We start from the raw sequence: 20,236 nt of genomic DNA, 5'->3' as shown, positions 1-20,236 counted from the left end.
AGTGGAGCATGTGAGGAAGAAATCCTTTCTGTGCAGGCCATTGCATTCTGGTAGATTCTACTATGTAGGTTACTTAGTATTCTCTACTATTTTCCCTGTTTTTATACCCATTCTTCCTACCCCAGTATCTTCCTGGAAAGTTTACCCTCTCATGACTGGGCCCTATTCACAAACAAAATTGTGTATGAGTGATTAAATTTTTAATTAAATATTTGTTACAGGTTATGCATGAATTATTATTTCTGTTTTATGTTGATCTTGACTGTTCACAATCAGTTTTAGCATTTAAAAAGCCCTTTGAGATTCTTGATGGGAATTATTTGTGATTGTAAAGTATTAACACCAATATCTGTTACTTAGTTATTGTAATTGCATTTAGCAAATTCGGAATATTTGTTTTCAGTACATACCTTTAACTCAGAATAATTTTAAAATCACAGATACAGTCCATTTTAAAAAGTCTTATTCGCATTTGATTAACCCAAAACCTTACTGTTCCATTTGAGGAAAAGTTTGTCACAGCCCTCAGAACTGGATAAAAGGCTAGATTTTAAATAAGAGACATGGGTCAGTGAACTTTTGAAGTAATTACAGTTGACCCTCAAACAACATGGGTTTGAACTGCTTGAGTCCACTAATATGTGGATTTTTTTCATTAGTAAATACCACAGTACTACAGGATCCATGCAGTTGGTTGAATCCACGAATGCAGAACTGTGCATACAGAAGGACAGGGTCAGGGCCAACTATATAAGTTATATAAGTTATAAAAGTCTCAGATTTTCGACTGTGTGAGGGTTGGTGCCCCAACCCTTGCATTGTTCAAATGTCACCTACATAAGAAATTTAAAGAGTTTTGCAGCTCAATAATGACTGCTTATGCATTCTGTGTTCCACTTCTGTTTATTTTTAATCATTGGTGGTGATTAATTCTCCAGGATGTCATAGATACTGCTAACTGTTCCTCAGCTGACCGTTTTGTGACCCTTCTGCTGCCTACGATTCTTGATCAGCTTCAGTTCACAGAACAAAATATAGATGAGGCCTTAATGAGGAAAAAATGTGAAAGGATGGTCAAGGCCATTGAAGTTTTGTTAAATATCCTTCAGTTATAAACATGGAAACTAAATAACCATTTTTTCTAGCATTATATTTATTGTACTTTTGACTTTGTAATTTTGTCATTTCTCGTGCTTGTATCTGTTCAGAATGGTAGCACTGAAGTTTAAACTGTAGAACTAATTCTAAATGAAGAGTCTCCTAGAAAGTTATATAGACTTTTTTTCCCCTTGTTTTTCTGTGTAAAACTTTAAAGCTTAAGAACATCTTCAGAAATGCTATTTAAACTTGATTTGTACATTTTTATCATAATTTGAGATTAGGAGATATATTTTAAAATACTGCCCTGTCACTCTCTTGATGCTAATTGCTGCCCTGGATGATGTGTGGTGCCATTCTTTGATGGAATATGTCAGAGGAAGAAAAAAACACTAGTAGTTAGCATTATTTTAGCTTAGTTTTTTAGCTTGTGTTTTAAAAATTATCACCTCCATAAATGTTTCAATGAAGACAAGATCACACTTGGTTATGAAAAAGACAAATGTTATCAAGACAAATTAATTCATTTCAAGGAAGAAAACCTTTAGCACAATTAGTGCCACTGCTTAGCTTCTGTGTACTGATTTTCTTGACTCCTTGTATTAGCTTTTTTTTTTTTAGATCAACTGATTCTAAGTCTGTAAGAATTCCAAGTCCCATTTTTCAAATTTTTGTTAATAGTTTTTTATTATCCAGCAAGGAGCCACTATATCTCAATCAGATCTCTCATATTTACTTAGTCAGGTTTTCTTGTATCTTAGAGCAACAAGAATTTGCTCAACTTTGTCCTGCCCTAGAGCAAACTCCACATCTCTTTAATCATCTCTCTGGACTGCTGCTTCTTAAATTTTTCTCTTTCTTGGCAGCAGTGATTTCTCAATCCTGGCTACATATTAGAATCATCTGGAGAACATTTGAAAATATTGACCCCTGAACCTTACTTCTGATTTAACAGAAGAAATGTGAAACCATGGGATAGTGGAGTGTTTGTAATTGATTGCTTAAACTACCTATGTGAGTCTAACATGGAATCAAATTTGAAAACCACTGCTGTGAAGACACATGATTACTTTGCTTGACCTTAGAGATATAAAATATTCGGGCCTTCTCTCACTGAATGGTACCAAACTTGACCCTTTTTTAACGGTAGATATTCAAATTAACTTACAATATAGAAAGAGAAAATGAGAAATAACAAATGAGAAATAACTTCCCTTATTTCAGCAAATATTTATTGAACCATTGTGATACCTGTTAACAGAAAACTAATATCCAGTAGAAAAGCAGATCCTTTCTCTGTTTTACTTTAGAGTCAGAAACTTTTGGTATCAGTCCTATCTCTTGCCACTTAACCATTCACTTAAATGCTCTGAGCTCTAGTTTCTTAATCTGTCATTGAGCTAGTGGACCAATAATTACACCAAATGACAGTGACAAGATAATTATGAAATCATTCTAAATGATGTAAAGTGCTGTACAAAATGTAAGGGTTCTTTTGAGAATTTTTTGCTTGTGTTCCTTAATGAAACTTACCTCTATGTGGGGATGATACTCTAAAAATGCATATTGCAAAAATTCTGACTACTATCAAATGTACCACTCTGATAGAACAACAGTTTACATACGGCAAGATTGATCTGGGGTTTGGAACAAAGGTAGCAGATTCTGAATTGTGGTGAGTATATGAAATCCAAATGGCAAAATGGTAAGGCCAAACTTAATAAAAATCAAAGTATGTAGTGATTCTCATTCCTTTTGGAGGATGATCCTTGGGTATGTTCTATTAACTCAAGGTTTAGCAGAGAATTAACAAAAATATTTTCATAATGAGTATTTTAAAAATTTAGTTCATAGATCACATTCTTCTGAATACAGATATTAATATCTGTGGTTTGTTTTTCATTGCTTAGGTTTGTCTTGTTTTAATTTACTCTGACTATCTAAAGGTCTTTTATACTCCAAAACATTTTTTTTTTCCTGGAATTCCTTTTTGGCATTGCCTCTGTAGTTATTTTTATATTCATTTAATTTAATATTTCACAATGAAAAAGAGGGAGGTTTTTTATTTCAAAGAAATCAGTCATTGCTGGAAATAACAAAGGCAACTCTTCTTCATTAGCATGTCAAGGCTTATGGTTAAATGTAGATTTTCACTGATAGTTATGAGATTATTTTACCCCCTCCTCCCACATGAATTAAGTCCATCTAACAGATCTTTGTTGAGGACCTGCTAAATACTAAACAATATGATTTGTTCCAATTTCCATAAATGTCTTAATTGTCAGTAATTGTACTCAAGAACAAGAATTATCTCTTTACTTATTTGTAGTCCTGTTCAGTTATAAGACTGAGAAAAAAAGGCTTAATATAATCCATCCAGCAAGTATTAGATATTCTGTACCACCTGCAGTTGCCCTCTATTGCTGATATTTCAGTGACAAAGCTAAGAATTAAATGGGGCATGTTGTCGATGCTACTAGTAATTTCAAGCAGAAAGTTGAAGCGTGTTGGTATGTGAGATTAGAAAAAGAAACATTGTCTAAACTTAAATTATTAATGCCAGTTCTCTTTGGATCGTGGGTTATAAGAATGTTGTCTGATATTTTTACTTTTCAAAAGAAACAATACTTTATCTTGAGGTTTAAAAACAAAGGTGTTGGTTTTTTATTTTCTTTAGATTTATGGACAAAAATAGGCTCTAAATTAAGCTCTGAGTTATCTAAGTTAAATATGACTTATTTTTAAAGCAAACTTGCTGCTGATGTAATTTTGAAAACTCTTGATTTGATGAACAAGCTTAAACAATTGATCCCTGGCATGGAAGTAAGCTTCTACAAAATCCTTCAGGTGAGTTTAAACTTTTCAAATATTGAAGTTTATTCATACATAAATGCCTCCTAATATATGTTTCTGTTTTAATTCTTAATCTTCATCAGATTAATATTTTTCTTAAAAGTGGCCATTAGAAAAAATGTTTTAAAAATTGTTAATTGTTTAATGTAACTATAACATTCTCACTATATGGTTATATCACATAGTTTCACAGGAACTGAATGTAAGTGCTCCTGATTCTAATGTACAGGATGTTCGTATAGTAGTGCTTTCATGACCTTTTCCTTTGATGTGTCATATTTCAGGGTTCTTCATTTGTTTCTGTTGGCATTGTGGTAGGAGGGGAGTGATATTTGTTTAGGGTTTTTGTTTTTTGGTTGGAGCTGATGAGGTAGGGTATTAAGGTGATAGGGAGACATCTGGAAGAAAAGGACTTGATTGTGGGTGATAATAAAATTAGAGAGGTGTGCAGAAAATAGCTGACATACAGATTTCAATGATAGTAGTACCTGAATAAGAGCTCTAGATGTTTACCTTGATATCCACAAAACTTGGCTTATAATAAATATTTAACCAACATGTGTGAATTAAGTTACTATAATAAGACAGTTGGCTCCAGTGCTTGTATAGACAGGGTAGAAGCCAGAACTGGAACCTTCGGTGGGGGCCACTAACACACTTTGAGAGAATAATTCTTAAGAGATGAGGTTCAAGTGGTGACTCCATCATCCCTAGTGCAGACTTGAGAAAGTTATTTCACTTTTCTGAGTTCCAGTTTCCTTGACTATAAAGTAAAAATAATGATTCCCTCTCCGTGGGAGGAGTTATGAAGACTTAGCATGGGTGTTTTGGAGACAGAGGCCAGCTTTTATGGTTCTGTGGCATTAGATTTTACTTGAATACCTGCAAGATTCTTAGCATTGTCAAATATTGATAATTGTAAATGATTTGTATTTTAATGTTTTTCTCTGTTAACAATTTAACTTTAAAATTGTGTCAAACTGATTTTATGTCAATAATTTTTTTTTCCAGAATAGGTGATTTGGGCTTCCAGTGCCAATGAAAATATTTACTGACATGAAGGACTTATACTCTAGTTTTTTATTATTTTATTAGATTTATATTTAATTTGTTTTATTCTCACTGAAGTCTTTTCTTGAGTTAATTTGAATTTTACTTTTATTTTTGACTTTAATTGGAAATGATTAGCCATTTTTTCTTCTAGCCAGTTTTCTTTTAAATGATAGCTAGAAAAATAAAACAATAATTCAAAAAACATCAGTCAGTTGTGGATGGTATTTTAAATTAATCAAAATAGCAGAGACATGATTTTTATAGGCAGGGGAGAATTCTACCATTGACCCACCAATGCCCAGCATGGCACAATAAAAGCATTTAAAACCTTTCCCAGATTTTTTAAAGCTAATGTTAATATTGATTGTGTAGACAAGTATAACAAGGTAAAACAAATAAATATGTTAAAAAATCAGATAGAAACACTTTAGAATTTGCCTAGAATTATTTTATGATTTAGGCCTATTTACTTACCTTACTCTAAAAGATATGACATTATTTATTCTTTTTATTTTCTGATTTCTGATTTGCTTAGGATCCTCGCCTGATTACTCCCTTGGCTTTTGCTTTAACATCAGATAATAGAGAAGAAGTGCAATCTGGATTGGGAATATTATTGGAAGCTGCTCCACTGCCAGATTTTCCTGCTTTAGTGTGAGTTATCATTTGCAATGTATCTCTTATGATACTGGGCTATCCTGTCATGTTTCTTGAGTAGTCCTCCACATAGATAGATTGGAAAATTAGTGGATTTAAGACTTCATTGTAATAGTAATTTTTCAAATGAAAAAAAAATGTTTCAATTAAAAAAAATTTTCATCCCAACAACTCAGAAGACCAGATGTGTACTCCTTCAGGGAATAGCTAGACCCATCCGGGTGGTTAATTATGTTATCCAGATGCTACACCTCTCTGTCTCAGCACCTCTCTGTCTCAACACCTCTTTTTGTCATAGTAGCTTCTGGACTAAGCTTATATCCTGCCAGTTTAGGTTCTCCATAGAAAGAGCTTTTCCTTCCCAATTGTTTAAATGATAAGTCTAAGCATCACGTAGGAAGGGACCTTGGCAAATGCCAAGAATTCAGCTATGAGAACCACATGGACTGAAAGTTGGGATAGAGAGGGTGGGTTTCTAAAGAAAAATTATGTTACTATCAGAAGGTGGGATAGAGAATGGCCAGGCAGAATTATCTACTATACTCATCAATTTCAAACATTAAGAGAATATATGCAATTAGGCTTGAAAAAAAATCAGATTTTCAGGGCTCTCTGTAAACAGAATGGTTGACAAAATGTCTATTAGGTTTCTATTTTAATTTTAATAAGTTTAAGTGGCTTACATAAATGAATTTGCGTAAGTGGTTTGAATGAACTGAGACAGTTGCCAAGTAGGTAAAACATTCCTGTATGCCAGAGGTTAGCAAATTCTAGACAGTAGACAGCTTGTTTTTGTGAATAAAATTTTATTAGAACAAAGCCACACCCATTCATTTTTATATGGTCTGTATTGTCTATGTCTACATTCATAGTATGGCATTATGGCTAGGTAGTTGTAACAGAGACAGTATCCTCAAGCCTAAAATACTTAACTGCCCTGTCCTTTAAGAAAAAGTTTGCCAGCCTATGCTGTTTCTATTAACTGACTGAGCAAACTCATTTTTTCAGAATTAATTTAAAGTCACAAATTAAGAAATGAAGAATTATGGAAAATAAGACCTAAAGACCATATGATCAAAATTCCTTTCATTTTATCATATTTTTTAATAAGTAAATGTATAGATAGGGAGCTTCTCAAGTTACAAGTAGAAGTCTGTGAAGCTGCTTCATTTTGTGGTAGCTTGCTTGCTTCAACGTGGTAATCTGACATGAAGCAAAACCCCCACCATTCAGAGTGGAAAGCTTCAGTTTCACTGGAAGTGGGAGTCTCATCCTATGTGTCTGAATGTGTGGCCTTCCAGTTATTTCACTGTATCTGCCATCCCTCCCTGTCTGTCTTGTGTCCTATAATTTTCTCTTTGGACGCTATCTCAGATATCCACTTATGTCTGTTTTACTTATGTCCATTTATGTACTTATTTACATTATCTTAGTTTACTAAGATGAATTTATATACTGGATGGGTAGGTGGGGGTTTTTTTAGTGTGTTTGTTTTATTTAAACATTAACAGACATCTGGTGAGGGCTAGCTATGTGCCAGGACCTCTTCTAGGCATTTTGAATACTGCAGTAAGTTAGACAGGAGGCCTTCCATCATGAGGTTTAAATTTTAGTTGGGAGACAAGTTTAAAAAAAAAATAATAAGTTTCATAATGCACATGTCCCTACAGGTGCAGGCCTCTGAGGAAGTGAATTTGAACTGAGACCTGATGATAAGAAGGAGCCATTGCTATGCAGATCTAGTGGGAAGAGTGTTCTAGGTACAGGAATAGCTTGTATAAAGGCCCTGAGGCAGGAACAAGATAAATGTAAAGGGCAAAATGGAAGTCAGGTTGGTGAGAACATACTGAGTGAGAAAGGAGAAAGGTGAAGGTAAAGGCCAGGTGATGTTGGCCAGAAGGATGTTCTTGCCACTAACAGTAACTTTGTATTTAATTTTTACAAACAATCCACACAGACTAGTTTCTAGTGCCTCCAAACCAGAGGCGGAGTTGCCATTATAAAGGGTTGTGAGTATAAAAGAGTTTCCTCTGGCAAATTTAGGATATTTCCCCAAATCCTGCTTCATCATAGATTCTGAGGTTGTTTCAGAAATATTTGAAGACTTATGTCCCCAGAAAGACCTATTCTAAATAAATCTCTGATTCTGTATAAACTCTGTTTTTTCCTCTATTTTTATATAATTTTTTAAATTTTTGATTCCCATTCAGACTTGGAGAAAGTATAGCAGCAAACAATGCCTATCGACAACAGGAAACAGAACATATGCCCAGAAGAATGCCTTTGCAGTCATTAAATCACAGTTTTCCAACATCAGTAAAATGTTTAACTCCTCCGCTTTTGAAAGAGAGAGTTCCTGGATTGAACATTGAGGAATTAATAGAGAAACTTCAATCTGGAGTGGTGGTAAGTGTTAAATGGCCATTATAAGTGGGATTCTCCCTGGTACATACCAACTAAATATCAGCCCTCATTATAACATTTATTTAAACAACTTTAGATGCAGATTTGATCATTGAAACCTTATCTTTTAATATAAAAAGTAACAATATTCTGGAAAGTGTGGAAGGAAAGAAAAAGTCAGCCATGAAATTCCAGTATTTTAACAGAGCTATCATTCTTCCCCTAGTCCTCCCCAGCCAGCCTACCATCCCACCACCCCCAACTTAAGAAATATGCTTTAAATTCCCACAAGCATATCTACCCAGATATTCTCCTGCAATAGCCAGGTTAGTGAAATGTTTGTGATCCACCTATATCAATATGACACTCATTTTTTTCCTTTGTTACTAAGTTTTAATGATTTAGTTTCATAGTTGGCATTTTTTTTAATTTGGTTGAGTGATAACACAATTTCTGATTTTCTGCTCTATTAAAACCTAGGTAAAGGATCAAATTAATGATGTGAGAATATCTGACATAATGGATGTATATGAAATGAAACTAACCACATTAGCCGTGAGTACAAGCTTGTTTTAATTAATGTGTAACAATTAAGCTTTAATAGATTGTTTTCTGGTAAATGATGAAGATTAATGGTATGTTTTCTTATAGTCCAAAGAAAGCAGGCTACAAGATCTCTTGGAAGCAAAAGCTCTGGCCCTTGCACAGGCTGACAGACTGATAGCTCAGTATCGCTGTCAGAGAACTCAAGCTGAGACAGAGGTTTGTGCATTATAAAGACATGTCTGATTAGAAGAAAAATAGATGAAGTAAATAAAACATATACAAAATATTAGTTGTATCTTTCTTACTCTGATTGAAGTAAATTGTCCTTAACATTTGACACAATTCCTCCCTTTGTCTGGAAACCCTATCCCCTTTAATTTTGGTTACACCATTATCTTCTGATTTTTTTTCTACCTTAATGGATATTCTTTTCTTATATCCTATATAGGCTTCTTTTTTTTCTACTCACTCTTTAGATGTTGGGTTTTCCAGGGTTATGTTCTCTTATTTAAGAGGTTCACGGTTTCAATCATTATTGGAATGTTAATGCCCCCAATTTTATATGCTGGGTTCAGATCCTTTTTCTTAAGCACTAAATGCCTCGTGATAGCTCCATTTAAATATACAGTGAACTCTTCAAACTAAGTGAACAAATACTGAGCTTATGACCCTCTCCTTTTTAAAATTTATTCTGTCTTGTATATTCCTCTGCTCTTCTTAGAGTTTTCCAAACAAGAAACCTGCAAATCACAGTTTACCCTCTATAATTAGTCATTTACCAAGTTCAGTGGATTGTGCCTTCTAAATATTACTTTTTTCTGCCATATCTCTGTTCTTACCCCTGTTTGCTACAGCCAAATCCTTTTCATGTTTCACGTGAATCACAGCAAAGCCTCTACTTAGTCTTCCTACCTGTAGTGCTCTCTTACTACCATCTACATACAGTCAAAAGCATCTCTCTTCTTTATTTGGTCCTACCCTCCCTTCTTCTTCCACAGTGATCCCTGAGGCAATTGCTCCTGTGCTGAATATCCTTCAGTGTCTCACTATTTAGCCCAGAAGACAGTTTAAATTCCTTAGAACTTACTGCACAAGGATTCTAACTACTTCTCATTGTGCATCTCTTTGCACTTCTTTGCTTTCTCTGCAGTCAGACATATTAGATTGCTCTGCAATTTCTGAAACTTGATGTATTCTTGTTTTCCTGTCCTTACACTTGCTCTTTCATGTCCGGAATACCTTTTCCTCTTTCTCTGCCTAACTTCTAATAATCCTTCAGATTTTAGTTTTCATACCTTCGTTTCCCAGGAAGTTTTCTCTGGTCATCTCCTTACCACAATTTTGGTGATCCTCTATGTATTTACCCTGTGCTTCCCTCTTTATAATACTTCTCATACCATGTGAAAATTATATGACCCCCACCTTCATCGTTGATGTTACTAGAGAGGAAAATTTTTCCTCTACCCTTCTAGGTTTTTCTGGCTGGCCTAATAATTAAATTGACAATGAGACAGGTTAACAGGAGAAAAGCCAAGTTCTAAGAATATAAGGTCCAAAGGGCAGTCAGGCAATGGAGACGCTATTTTGAGCTAAGGAGAAGGGAGCAGGTGTCTGGGACTTCAAAAGGGAGGAAGATAATTCACGGGGAGATAGGAAGAGCAGATGTTTGGTAAACAGATGTTTGCTGGGCAGTGTGAAAACAGTGACAGAGAGGAATTTTAACAAACGAGACTATGCCAGGTTCCTCTCTGTCTACCACTCCTAGTTCATGTCATACTGTAGTTATCTGGTGTAGCTCCCTTCCTGGAACAGTCCCCTATCTAAATTCTTTGGGGCAGTTAGGGGGAGGGTTAAAGGTACTTCCTGCGTCTTTTACACCTTGATTATTTTCAGCTTAAAATAATCTGTGTGCCAGAGTAGCACATTTTGGGGTGATAGATTTTGCTCCCCTACCATGTCAGACTATTTCTGTGTCTTCAGGCCCTAGCACAGTGCTTGGCACATGACATGCTCAGTTTGGCATTGTGCTATGTATATAATATATGCCTTATGAGTGATAACTTTCTGCAATAATATGAAATTCCCAGCAGATACAGATGGAATCTAGGCAACTTGATTTCATTTGTAATGATTTATAATATAATCCTTTGACTTTTAAAAGAGGCATTACAATCAGTGACAAAATACCTTTTAAATATTTTCAGAGTAAATGTATTCTAAAAAGTATAAATAAACATAATCATTTCCCCCCTTTTTTTCTTGTCCTAACATGGATTTTTATCTTGAGTGATGGTGTGTTGAATTTATCATGAATTCCAATAAAGAAAATTAGAGATAGTAAAATAATATTTTTCCTCTCCCTTCTCAAAGCATTGGACATGTCTTTTATCTTACTGAAGAATTTAATGTTGTATCCATTTTACTGGATAGGCTTCTTCTAAAAATAACACTAAATAATTGGATATTACTACTTTTTTACAGACTCTGTCATAAAAACAGGGATTTAGGTTTTCATGACATTTTCAAAATAACTATTTTTTGTCTAAAGAGAGGGGAAAGTCTACTTCTCATTCTAGTTACTTTCTTGCTGCTTTAATGTTTCATGTCACAGATACTTTCATATTAAATCTAGGTTGTGTTCCCTGATTGTGTTAGCTTAATTTTTAAGTGTGTGCTTAAGCATCTGTGATGTAGTTAAGATCTTCTTCTTAATTTTTATCTGATATGGGAAAACTGATGTGTGCAGACTTCATGGTTTAGTGTTGATGGCTAGCCCCAAAGACCATACCCTTTTAATTGAGCACTGTATCTGGAGCTACCTTCATGTTATAATTATGTTCATTTCCATGAATCTGGTCATCCCAAGATTGCTTTGGTAGAACAGTATACTAATTAAAAAACTGTAACAGTGTCAGATTTATTAGAAGCAGTTAAGTAATAATAAGTATATATGACTAATATAATAAGTTTAATTAACCCAGTAGATGCTTGCCTACTAGATATTTAGTAAATATTTTAAGTTGTAGAAACTGAGCATATTATATAAATGATAGTGGAAGAGTCTCTTACTGCATTTTCTCTTAGGCACGGACACTTGCTGGTATGTTGAGAGACGTTGAGAGAAAAAACGAAGAGCTTGGTGTGTTGCTGAAGTCACAGCAGGTTGAATCAGAAAGAGCCCAGAGTGATATTGAGCATCTCTTTCAACATAATAGGAAGTTAGAGTCTGTGGCTGAAGAACATGAAGTACTGACAAAATCCTACATGGAACTTCTTCAGAGGTAAATTAATAAAGTAAAAGTTACTGCATAGGGTTAAAATCTAGAGTGAACCGACAGCATTTCTTTTCTGTGTCCCTAAAATCCTTGTGTGAATGTTCATGTATTCTGATAATTCTATTATAAGGTAAGTAATTAATAAGAAGCTTATGTCATGTCATAGTGAAATGAAGTACTGCTTACTCAGACTCAGGATCACAGTTGGAAACGGAATACAGATCTCTCTTCCTGGTTGACTCTACTTTCGTTTATTCAGTCATTACTCATCTGGGGTGTTAGTGCCACAAGGACAAATTCCATCTGTTTTGTTCACTGACAAATCCCTAGGGCCTAGAACAGTGCTTGATACATGGTTAGGCACTCCATAAATAATTGTTGAATGACCTTAGTTGTCAGAATTCATATTAGGTTGAACGATACGAATTAGCATTTCTGTAGATCAAAAATGGTTGAATAATTAACAGTTCTCATATCATTCAGCCAAATAACATAGAAATTTGGTTGTTAGTATTTAACTCATCTCTTAATTTGTCCTTTAATGTCCTTGAACATAGTTTACTTATATGTATGACCACATCTGCAGAATAAATTCTTATAGGTTGAATTGCTGATTTAAAGGGTATGTGCTTTTAAATTTTTGATAGATTGCCAAGTTTCCCTCCAAAAAGGCTATGCCAATTTATACACGCCCTGACAAAGTGTGAGACTGATCATTTTTCCCTCCCTTGTCAAACTGTTTTATCTTTTAGGCCAGTTTTAAAATGTATGAATTATAAGGAGGACCAGGAACAGTTGTATATTTTCTACCAAACAATAGAAATAAAAACACTCTAGTTAACTTGTTTCTTATTTTTCTTTATACTTTAAGATTGGTTAAGATTTGAAAAAAATGTTCTTCTTTCTGTGGTATTAATATAGAGATGTAAAATTTTTAACTTTGCAAGTTCTCTGCTTATTTTGTTTGCCTATCAATAAAAATGAAAGGTGGAAAATGTATAGCATCTAGAAAGTTTGTGAGGACAAGGTGATTTCTAAACAGGATATTTTCCCCCAAGAACAACTTTTTCCAAAGTCTGATTATTTGAGGCAGCCCTGAAAAAGTGGATTATTAGTTTTAAGTCAGGGTGTAAGAGAAATGAGGCAGTGGTCCAAGAGAAATATGGACTTCCTAGGACCTGCTTATGTTCCAGATAGTAATTGAGGAGCCCAGAAATAAAACTGCCTTGAGGGGCCAGGTGGATAACAAATGAATGAAGCTGGCTTGGGAAGGTCATTTGTAATGATAGGAACTTTGTAAAGGCATTAAATTCAGAATTTTAAAAACTCTGTGTGGGACAAATAAAACACTTGGCTGGCCAAATTTGGCCAGTGCCACTAGTTTGTTTATCTTTGTACACAGTGAAGTAAAAAGGATATTTTATGTTTTTAAGATAATTGGGTGTCAAAGTATCACTTTGGAAAGGATTTTTTGTTTAGCTTGCAGGTAAAATAAGCAGGACTATTAGACGCAGACTTTGAAGAGGCAAGAAAAACACTATCCTCAACCACTTAATTCATTAGTTTGACATTTTTAATTAAACATATATTATGCCCAAGAGGCTAGTGATGATAGGCGTAAGTTTTATCTTTTTTCAAGACCTCATTCTTTTACAGAAGTTGTTTCAATTTCTGGACTTAACTATAAAGATAGAAGCATGTATTTTATAGCAAATTGTGTAATGCAATGTTATCTGTAAATAAAGCTCTATATCCATAAATATGAAGGTAATGCCCCACACATTTCCATTTCATAGTAATTTTTACCTCCTCAGTCAGCCAGAACATAGGTATCTTTATTGTCTTTTAGAGTTACTCTAACTGTTTATGTCCTGCTTGTTCATATAACATTCCTCCTCTTCCATGCAGCTTATGAAATTTGGTCAGAAGAAATAGTAAAGAAGACACTCTGAGTTTCTTTTCTCTATTCTCTGTATTCCTTCATAAAAATACCAACTCATCTCCTTGTCTTTTCAGGAATGAAACTGCTGAAAAGAAGAACAAAGATTTACACATCACATGTGATTCTCTGAATAAACAAATTGAGACAGTGAAAAAGTTGAATGAGTCACTCAAGCAACAAAATGAAAAGTAAAATCTCTAGTTGTCTACTCTAATTATTTTGTATTTTTCAAAAACAAAATGATTCAGTTTACTAAGAACATTGGTTTTTTTTTATTTTTTTGACTGAAGTATAGTCAGTTTACAGTGTTGTGTCGATTCAAAAAGATACATGCACCCTAAGTTCATAGCAGCACTATTTACAAAAGCCAAGACATATAACATTGCTTTTTATAGATAAAATTAATAGAATTATCACTGTTTTAGATATAAAGTACATATTTGGCAGAATCAAAGGGTAACTACTATTCTTACAAATTTCCTCTTAAACTACTTGTTGGGAAGAAAAATGATACAGTTCATTGATGTTTTCTACTTTTTTTTTTATAACTGTAGAACTATTGCTCAATTAATAGAGAAAGAAGAACAGAGAAAAGAAGTACAGAATCAACTAATAGACAGAGAGTGTAAACTAGCAAGTAAGTAGCTTATTTAATAAACTATATTTTAACACATCTTGTGCTGGAAGAAAATCAGAGCATGAGTGGTTTTTAGTATTCTTGTTCATTATGTTCTATTCTCATTTTTTCAAACCTTAAATCACATCTTAAATAGCTCTCCTTTTCCTGCCATAACATTTCACAAAGCAGTTTAGTTAGATTGATCAAATTGAAAAAATAATACATTTTTTTTGAAATCTGAGTTATATGGAATGATTACCCTATCTAAAATTAAAAAAAAAAATTAAAGGGACATACAGCAGGTGGCAGTGCTAGGTAGCTTTTAGTTACTAGCTTCTTAATGGTAGTAATGCTGAAATGATTGTCAAAAACATTAACTCACTTCCCTTAGAGCACAGACATCTACCTATATAATTTTTCATAGTTTTGCCCTTTCTTTTTTCATCCTTAAATCTGAGGATATCTTTTCCCTTCATTACTATATATCATATTTACAACAAGGGAAGAGGGAAAGACATGGAGATTTGGCATTTTCTATAGAATACTGGCATAGGGGGAAGAGTTTCTTGATGGTTTTTTTAATTCATCAAGTAATGTAAAACTTTTATTTCCAGCAAGATACTGCTTCTTCTTTGTAGTTGTCTTTCTTTTGCTCTTATAATAGCTTCTAAACCTTTTCAGAGTAATGTCAGTATAGGACCTTTGAATATATAGCTGACTGTTTGTTTGTTTTAAGACCTAGAACAAAAAATAAAAGTACAAGAGGAAAAGATTAAAGTCCTACAAAGAGAAAGGGAAGATAAAGAAGAAACCATTGGTGTCCTTAGAAAAGAATTAAACAGAACAGAACAAATAAGAAAAGAACTGAGCATTAAGGTAAGAATCTGTTGCATTCTCATTTGCAATGAAATTAAAAAGTCTTATTTTGTGAAAAAGGTGAATTTGGATAAATTAATGTTGTTTCTTAAGTAATTTTGTTTAGGAGATAATAGAATCTTAGAGTGATTTGACAGTTGTTTGTTATGAGGGCTCTCTCACACTGTGAAAACTTGTATTTCCTAAAATTGTTACATATTAATTAAATGTGTGCTGTGTTCCAGCACTTGCTGCTTTCAAGGGGGCAAAGAATACAGAAAGGGGTTCCCAGTTCTTGATGTCACATACAAATGGCTACCTGTATGTATGTATACAGCTGCAACTCTCTGCTTGTAGGGATGGTGATAATAGTAATAGTACTTCATATTTGTTTGGAACTTTATAATTTGCAAAGGATCTCCTTGAAATATTTTATTAATCTTCTTTACTTTAACAAATATGTTAATATATAAGTATTAAGTATTAAAAAATATTTTCATCCTACAAATGAAACTGAGTCTTGGGTTAAGTTACTTGCTCAAGGTTAGTCACATAGCTAAGTGAAAAAGTTGACTTACATAATCTGAATCTAAGTCCAGTGATCTGTCTACATGATCCTGCTTGCTTCAGTGTGGTAGCTATGAATAGACCATCTACTACCAGGAAGACGAGAACAGACCAAGATTAAAAGGCCGAAAAACTACACAGCATAAGTGACAGAAGAGGCATAACACTTACAGATTTCCTGTTTCTGCTTTAATGTGGTTATCTTAACAGTATTTCTACATAGTAATTTGTAGTATTTTCTGCAAAATTTCAGCTGCTAGCATTGACTTAAAATACGAATGTTTCTTCCCAATTTGTATTGTTTAAGATTACTTAAAGTTACCACATAATTGTTGACTAAGTTATAGTACATATGTATGTCTTTTGATACGATTGTCTTACAAACAAAAAATAAGGACATCTTAAAGTGTGTTTCTGTGAAGAGAAAACATGCTAAGTTGTCTATTTGTTTTGTTCAATTTCTTCCCCTACTTCCACCCCTTGTCCTTAGGCTTCCTCCCTAGAGGTTCAAAAGGCCCAATTAGAAGGTCGTTTGGAAGAGAAAGAGTCGCTGGTGAAACTTCAGCAAGAGGAACTGAACAAACACTCTCATATGATAGCAATGATCCACAGTTTAAGTGGTGGAAAAATAAGTCCAGAAACTGTGAATCTCAGCATATAGACATTATGTATTTATCTACTGGGAAGGTTGGGCAAGGAAGGTAATTTGTGACTCCAAAACAATAGCAAAGTATTATCTAATTACTAATTTAGTAAAGAACCTGATCTGACACATATTTTTACTTGGTCTTAAAGTTTTACTTTCTGTTTCTGGATTTTATTGCTTAAAGCTTTCTTTGGTTCTTACTTTGGAATATTCTTCTTAACCTTCATTATTATTTTTTCTGAAGGTTTTTCCTTTTCCTTAGTTGTTTTCCACTATCTTCTGCTTGTTATATTTATTCTCATTTATGATTAGATTTTAAAACAGACATCAGTAAATTTATTTTTCTTGCCAGTTTTACTGAGATATAATTGACAGACATCATGAAACGATGACTGCAACAGGTTTAGTGAACATCCATCATCTCATATAGATACAACATTGAAGAAATAGAAAAAAAAAAATGTTTCCTGGTGATGAGAACTCTTAGGATTTACTCTGTTAACAACTTCCATATTATAAGGCAAAGCAGTATTAATTATATTTAACATGTACCTTACATCTCTGGTATGTATTTATCTTATGACTGGAAGTATGTACCTTTTGACTGCCTTCATTTGAGTCCACTACCCTCACTCAGTGAATTTAAGATAACTTTACTACTGCATTTAAAATGTAGTAAGATACATGATATAGATTCTAAACTTTTTAAAAATGCAATGAGTATTTACAGAAATGGTGTATAAAAATTAGAAAACAGCTCATGTTAAGTGACTACATTGTCACGTAAAAAACTATAACCTATAGAATTATTTATGGATAGCTTTAGTTTTACTCTCTGAAATGTTGCACGTTGGCCTACCCTTATCATTTTTAATTAATTATGATTTTATAATTTACATACAGATAGCTTGGATTCTACCCTTGCTACATATCGAGAAACATATTATTTGTTGTTAATTTTGATGTGAATTTCATTTAATATAGTCTTTCATTTAAATAGCCTTCAATTAGGCCATTGAATTTTAAAGCATAAGTTAAATATCCTCATTCATGTATTAAATACAAGGGAATTTTTCAGGATTCTTTATTGAATCGAATGTTCTAAGCAGTAGTTAAATTTTCATACTAATGTTTTAGTTGATTTTATTGCTGTACTCTGACAACCATTGGCTGTACTTGGTGCTTTCTTCACTATTTGTATCTCTATTTGACTTGAGCAAACCTTAGATTTACTTCTGTTTTTCAACCGTATATCTAAATTTATATTTAGAAATTAAACATAAATATATTTTCATGATTCACTAATTATATTAAATATCAGATAATGGTTTTATGTATTTGTATACATTTTGTGCAGACTTTTTAAAAAAGCATTGTGCTGTGTAGCATTTTAAATTGGTACTCATTCTATAAGGGGTACATTCTATTTCTCTTTTGAAACTGCATGCATTTTCAATTTAATATGAAAATGTTTAAATGGATAGATTTGACTGAAGAGCAAAAGGCTCTGTAAAAATAAAAACCAACAAGTTCTGTAAAATAAATAAATGGACCAAAAAGCTCTAGGGAAAATCAAGCTCACTTTATAATTTAGACATCTCAAGACACTGAGCCCAGCCCATTGCTGCCCAATAGAACTTTTTTGTGATGATGAAAGTGTTCTGTATTTACATTCTCCAATACCAAAGCCTTTAGCCACATGTGACTACTGAGCACTTAAAATGTGGCTAGTACAATGGAAGAACTGAATTTTTAATTTTGTTTAATTTGAATTGCCATCCTACTGGACAGTGCAGATCTAGTCCATTCTTGCAAGTGTGCATTTATTTAAACCATTCAGTATGCCTATTCTTAAAGACCTATATAAGCAGAGAGTCTGTATATGTTTCAGCCTTTTTTTAAGTAACAATCATTTTAATCTGTTAATCCTAATCTCCTCTCTGAAGAGGAAGAATTATATTTCAGCTTTAAAGGTGAGTACTAATCGTCACTCTTCTTCACATCTTTTTTTTTCCTAGTCTTTCTGTCTCTTGTAGCATCTTTCATATTGTTCCTGTTGTTTTTCTTGACCTTACTACGTTGGGCATTGGGTACTTTGTTTTGTTTTGTTTTGTTTTTGGTTCCATGTACCTCAGATTAAAAACGAGTATATGTGTGTATGTGTGTGTATTTTTTTCCTCTTTTTAAAAGTATTTTAAGCAAGTTTGAGCCACTACCATAAGTCAGGGCTTTATAAGTGATTTCTGTGTGTGCACCCATTTCCTAATGGAGAGAAAAAACTAAGTAAATGCTTCATTATATTAGAATTGTTCAAATTCTCTAAAAATTTTGCGATGAAGAGTTTGAATTCAAATATATGTTAACACAGTTCCTTATATCATTTGCATTTGCTCCTTGAACAAATAGACTTTCCTTAAAATTTGGGTGATTAGAGTTTATACTAAACTGCCATCTATTTAATGTCAGGGCAAAAAAATACTCATTAAAACTTAATGCTGTATTTGGGGGGAAATTGTCAGATTAATTACCTTTCAGCTTTATTTATGTTATAAAGAGTAGTTATTTACATTAAGGATATAATGAGATTGTCTTGAATTGGGACTGTAAGTTAAATGAAAATGTGCCTGAATTTCAACTTCTACTTGAAGCTTATTCATATGTGTTACAGGTACCTCTAATCAAGGTGTATTTCCTAAAAAACACATGACCTTATTTTACTTTGTTTTTTTTTTTTTCTTTTCCTCTTTTCAGTTATGAATTGTATTTATAACTTTGTTTTTGACTTATCTACTGTTAGACAATACACATGTTCTGTTTGTGACTTAATTCTTTTGCAGGAATCAGCAAACATTTTCTGTAAAGGACCAGGTAGTAAATATTTCAGGCTTCGTGAGACTTAACAGTCTCTCCTACAACTACTTATCTCTGCAATTGTAGCATGAAAGCGGCTATCCACAGTATGTAAACAAATGGGCAGGGCCATGTTCCAATCAAATTTTATTTACAAAAACAATTAAAGCTTTGTTGTTAAATGTTGTATCTTATTACTGATTAATTTGACCCTTTTACCATTGAGAAATGTATCTCTTTATCTTTGGTAATCTTTGTCTTGTCATCTATTTTATTTGATATTTATCTAGCTACTCTAACCTTTATGTTTTCTTTTGGCCTGGTATATCTTTTTTTTTTTTTAACAGTTTACTTTTATCCTGTGTCTTTGTTTATAAAGTGCATAACTTGTGGATAGTATGTTGTTTGGGGTCTTGCTTTTTTTTTTTTTTTAAACCTATTTTTGACAAATAAGTCCTTAACTTTCACAGTTCACTTGGAGTTAGTATTGCACTACTTAATGTAAAATGTAGAAACCTTGCAACTCTGTGGGTCCTTTTAACCTCTCCTTATCCTTTATGCTTAAGCATTATTGACCCCCAAAGCAATATTTGATTTTTTTGCTTAAAACAATTATACAGAAATGCCTTTCAACACCATACTATATTTACCTATTTGCACACAATAATACACACAAAGTGGTGTCTTCAATGTAACATTACTTGTTTTTTCCCTTTGGAAATAATAAGTAACTTATGGGAAGATACTGCAAATACACTGTTTCTTCCAACTTTCACTCAATGGTTTTAGTGTCCATTGAGATTCTCGCTTGAATCAGTCATTACTCTGATGGTTGTCAAATGGTTATTTTCTTCCACTTTTTTAATGGAAGT

At 33.3% G+C, this 20,236-nt stretch overlaps 1 protein-coding gene across 1 annotated transcript in view; it reads left to right on the top strand.

The window, feature by feature from the left end:
- CIP2A (cellular inhibitor of PP2A) overlaps nucleotides 1-19,558 on the top strand; it is a 31,750-nt gene extending 12,192 nt beyond the window's left edge. The window contains exons 10-21 of the mRNA XM_010970755.3: nucleotides 939-1,098; nucleotides 2,632-2,773; nucleotides 3,846-3,945; nucleotides 5,540-5,658; nucleotides 7,872-8,067; nucleotides 8,545-8,619; nucleotides 8,716-8,826; nucleotides 11,695-11,891; nucleotides 13,902-14,015; nucleotides 14,382-14,464; nucleotides 15,183-15,322; nucleotides 16,359-19,558. Of these exons, the coding sequence (XP_010969057.1) occupies nucleotides 939-1,098; nucleotides 2,632-2,773; nucleotides 3,846-3,945; nucleotides 5,540-5,658; nucleotides 7,872-8,067; nucleotides 8,545-8,619; nucleotides 8,716-8,826; nucleotides 11,695-11,891; nucleotides 13,902-14,015; nucleotides 14,382-14,464; nucleotides 15,183-15,322; nucleotides 16,359-16,529 (1,608 nt within the window). The 3' untranslated portion in view covers nucleotides 16,530-19,558. The remainder of the gene's footprint in view (nucleotides 1-938; nucleotides 1,099-2,631; nucleotides 2,774-3,845; nucleotides 3,946-5,539; nucleotides 5,659-7,871; nucleotides 8,068-8,544; nucleotides 8,620-8,715; nucleotides 8,827-11,694; nucleotides 11,892-13,901; nucleotides 14,016-14,381; nucleotides 14,465-15,182; nucleotides 15,323-16,358) is intronic.
- The last annotated feature ends 678 nt before the right edge of the window (nucleotides 19,559-20,236 follow it).

Source organism: Camelus bactrianus, chromosome 1, assembly GCF_048773025.1.
Source record: "Camelus bactrianus isolate YW-2024 breed Bactrian camel chromosome 1, ASM4877302v1, whole genome shotgun sequence".
Taxonomy (NCBI): domain Eukaryota; kingdom Metazoa; phylum Chordata; class Mammalia; order Artiodactyla; family Camelidae; genus Camelus; species Camelus bactrianus.
Note: the sequence above shows the minus strand (reverse complement) of the source record. Positions and strands in the feature narration are given on the sequence as shown.